This window comes from Periophthalmus magnuspinnatus, chromosome 22 (assembly GCF_009829125.3).
Source record: "Periophthalmus magnuspinnatus isolate fPerMag1 chromosome 22, fPerMag1.2.pri, whole genome shotgun sequence".
In the NCBI taxonomy this organism is placed as follows: Eukaryota; Metazoa; Chordata; class Actinopteri; order Gobiiformes; family Gobiidae; genus Periophthalmus; species Periophthalmus magnuspinnatus.
Window position 1 is genome coordinate 15250659 of NC_047147.1, and position 3104 is coordinate 15253762.

Here is a 3104-nt window from a genome sequence, read left to right on the forward strand (position 1 = left end):
ACATAAACATTTTGAATAAAGGCCTTGGTATCCACACAGCATTGTTTTTATGTTGCAGTTCATCTCTCACGGACACCGGAGCTGCCATGAATTAGGGGTGATGAGACGCGCCTGAGCATCCTTATCATCACTACCCCACACCTCAGCCCCAGTCCGCGCGCACGGGGCAGCCGTGCCCTGAATAAAAGCATTTCATGCTTCGTGTATAAAGGGGGTCTCCGTTAAACCCCGTGCACAGTCAGCTTGTCTGTTTTCATCTTCCAGCCACGTGCCCACACTTGGCCATACGCAATTGACAACCATGCAAACCATTAATTTTCTTGATCAGAAACAGGTAAGGGCTTAATTTTCCAAATTGCCCACCGGAGCTGCTGAAGCGCCCCTTTGGCCCAACCTCCAAATTGCGTTGTCCTTGGTAACGAATAGCAAAATAGGAGGGCTGTAAGGGGATAGCCAATGGCAGAGTGGAAAAGGTGTTGAGAGACAAACCACAAGCAGCGAATGCGCGCTTTTGTCCCGCCTCTACGGCACGTCCAGCCTGCTGCCTATTTAAGCTGCTCTGACAGCTCTCTAATCCAGTCTGAACGCTGCTCGTCTGCTAGAAATAGGACAAAAAGAAAACGCGCGCTATATCTTTACTCTGACGAAATGAAAGCAATAAGCCCTGTGCGGTCTTTGCGGAAAAACAATGGGAATTTTTCAGACTTGGGGATCTCCCGGAGCAAGACCCCAGTGGACGACCCCCTGAGTCTGCTGTACAACATGAACGACTGCTACTCCAAACTGAAGGAGCTGGTCCCGAGTATTCCCCAGAACAAGAGCGTCAGCAGGATGGAAATCCTCCAGCACGTTATCGACTACATCCTGGACCTGCAGATCGCCCTGGACTCGAGTGTGGTACTCTCACGGACCCGGACCCCCCTGACCACACTCAACACAGACATCAGCATCTTGTCATTACAGGTAAATCCACTCCATGCGTCTTTGAGCATCTACGTCTTTATATGCCCATCTCAAACAGAAACAAAGCTGCCTGTGTGGTGAAATGCCAGAAAAGTAAGCAGTGTAAACATGCGTGTTTGTTTGTTTGCTTGCAGTCCCCGGAGTTGCCATCAGAGCTGACGGCAGATGACAGGCGGACTCTGCATCGTTAAAGCGGTAAGTAGGTTGTGCGTGTGTATGTCTGCTGCTGCTGCATTCTGTCCAGGGCTCGGAACACACAGCCTGTCCACCCGCCTGTCCATCAGTCTGCTGCAAATGCCCTTCCCAGACGCTCCATTTGTCCGCTTCACTCCACAATATGTTTCCCACGACATTTGGAATAAAACTATAAACACAAAATACGGAGCCTTGTCCTGTGTGTATTGCGGCTCCACTGTCGCCACTGTACTATGCCCTCTCGTCTATAACGAAGAGCATCTGCAACAGGGGAAATAATGGCTGTTTGGATTGCTGCTGCTATGATGTCTGCACATAATTGGTACAAGAAGTGGGTAGGCGCCAGCTGAACGGCAATTACGCTGATTCTTCCCCAGATTGTAGTCTCAAGTTGTGCGAGACGGAGCCGTATGTGTGTGCGCGCTCTGTGTATTCCTACATCTGGAGCGCAGCGTTTGCACAGTATTGGGAGTGTTTTGTTAAATGTTAAAAGTGTGGCTTCCTCTCTGGCGCCACTCTGTCCGGATCCCTGCCCTGTTTGCACTTTCTAAACACGCCTCTCTTTCTCAATCTCTTGCAGGTGTTCGGAGGACGCAGGGACACGCAGCAGGCCGGAGCTGGACTCTACCCTCCACTCACTCCACCAGCCCTTCTCAAAGCCCTGGGTGGATTTGCTTTTTTTTTTTTTTTTTTTTTGGTTTCCTCTTGGCGCAAGAGACTTTTGCTTAAAATGGGACAATCTTACGTGACGTGTTTTGTGTTTGGACACTTCATTATTGTTTAATTTAAGAATATATTATTTGCGGCACCTTTCTGGAAAACGGAAGGCGTGTGTTATCCCAAGTGTGGGAAACAGAAGACTGTGGCACGGATTATTCTCCCCAAGCCCCTTGTTGAAAGTCTTGGCTTTTCTGCGGAGGTGGGGATGGAACACTGGTTTGTAGCTGTAAAAAGTTGAGTCTTGTATGAACCATTGGCACGTTGTTTTTGAGAAACAAGTCAAATGAAAATTGAGACCCTGAACTCTTCTCGGGAGTTGATTCTGTACAGCTGCAGACGTTTCTGCAAAAGTTTAATGATGTACTTAATTATGCCGAAACTTTTTATAAAAGTAATGTAAATTGTACATTTTTTATAGAAAATAAACCAAAAACGCAAAGCAAATTTGTCTTATTTTGTGCCAGTGTCCTCAAATAGATTGTGCGTAAAATTAAATTTCCATTCGTCGGCTTTAAATGTTATATATGGAAGCGGAGGACACATCGTTGTCAGATCAAATAAGCCCAAGGACCATTTGAAATCTTATGTCTCTAGGCACAGAAGTTTAAAAACATGTTCCTGAAGTCCCCACTTTCACTTTCCCACACTGCTGTCAAAAGAAAATCGGATTAGGCGGCAGAGCGCGGTGAGCACGGCCTGGTTGGTGGAGGTGTACCAGCCAGGAGCCAGGACACGCTTTGGCAATGTGAGAAGAAACAAAACTCAATTTAGTTGGTGCAACCTGTAGGTCTATTTCCTAGTTAAATACATAAAAAAAATTCTTCATCCCATTTCCATTGACGACCAACTTCCACATTTTCCACAAGAAATGCTGACTCTTTCGAACGAGCTCTTGGATTTCAAGTCATTGAAACAGAAGTTTATCTTGGAGCCCCCCCTTCCCTTGCTCGTACAGTAGTACCACAAAGCCATCTATTTTTTTAAACTCTTTACGCACTTCAGTCGATCCCAATAAAAAAGTCTTCACCGAAGATCGAATTAATTAGCAAGTGACTGCCACAGCCAGGTTTACGTGGGAAGTGCGCCACCTACCGGAAAACATACCCTCTTATCGGACAGGTCATGAGATATTTTGCATCTTTTTAAATTTGAGATTGTGAATGGAATGTGGAATATTCTGAAGTCTCTTGAAATTCATTTGATAAATGGGCAAGGAGATTAAAAAA

General features: G+C 46.2%; 1 protein-coding gene across 1 annotated transcript; it reads left to right on the top strand.

Moving 5' to 3' along the window:
* Positions 1–561: 561 nt before the first annotated feature.
* Positions 562–2322, top strand: id2a (inhibitor of DNA binding 2a). The gene is made up of 3 exons (XM_033988433.2): positions 562–963; positions 1098–1158; positions 1739–2322. Exons 1-2 carry the CDS (start codon positions 649–651, stop codon positions 1152–1154), a joined length of 372 nt encoding a protein of 123 aa, XP_033844324.1. The 5' UTR covers positions 562–648; the 3' UTR covers positions 1155–1158; positions 1739–2322.
* Positions 2323–3104: the final 782 nt, after the last annotated feature.

What these genes read in the sequence shown, in the direction of transcription:
- id2a (XM_033988433.2), top strand. Translation starts at nt 649, where the DNA reads ATGAAAGCAATAAGCCCTGTGCGGTCTTTGCGGAAAAACAATGGGAAT. An exon ending in TCAGCATCTTGTCATTACAG is followed by an intron (nt 964 to 1,097) that starts GTAAATCCACTC and finishes GTTTGCTTGCAG; the next exon opens with TCCCCGGAGTTGCCATCAGA.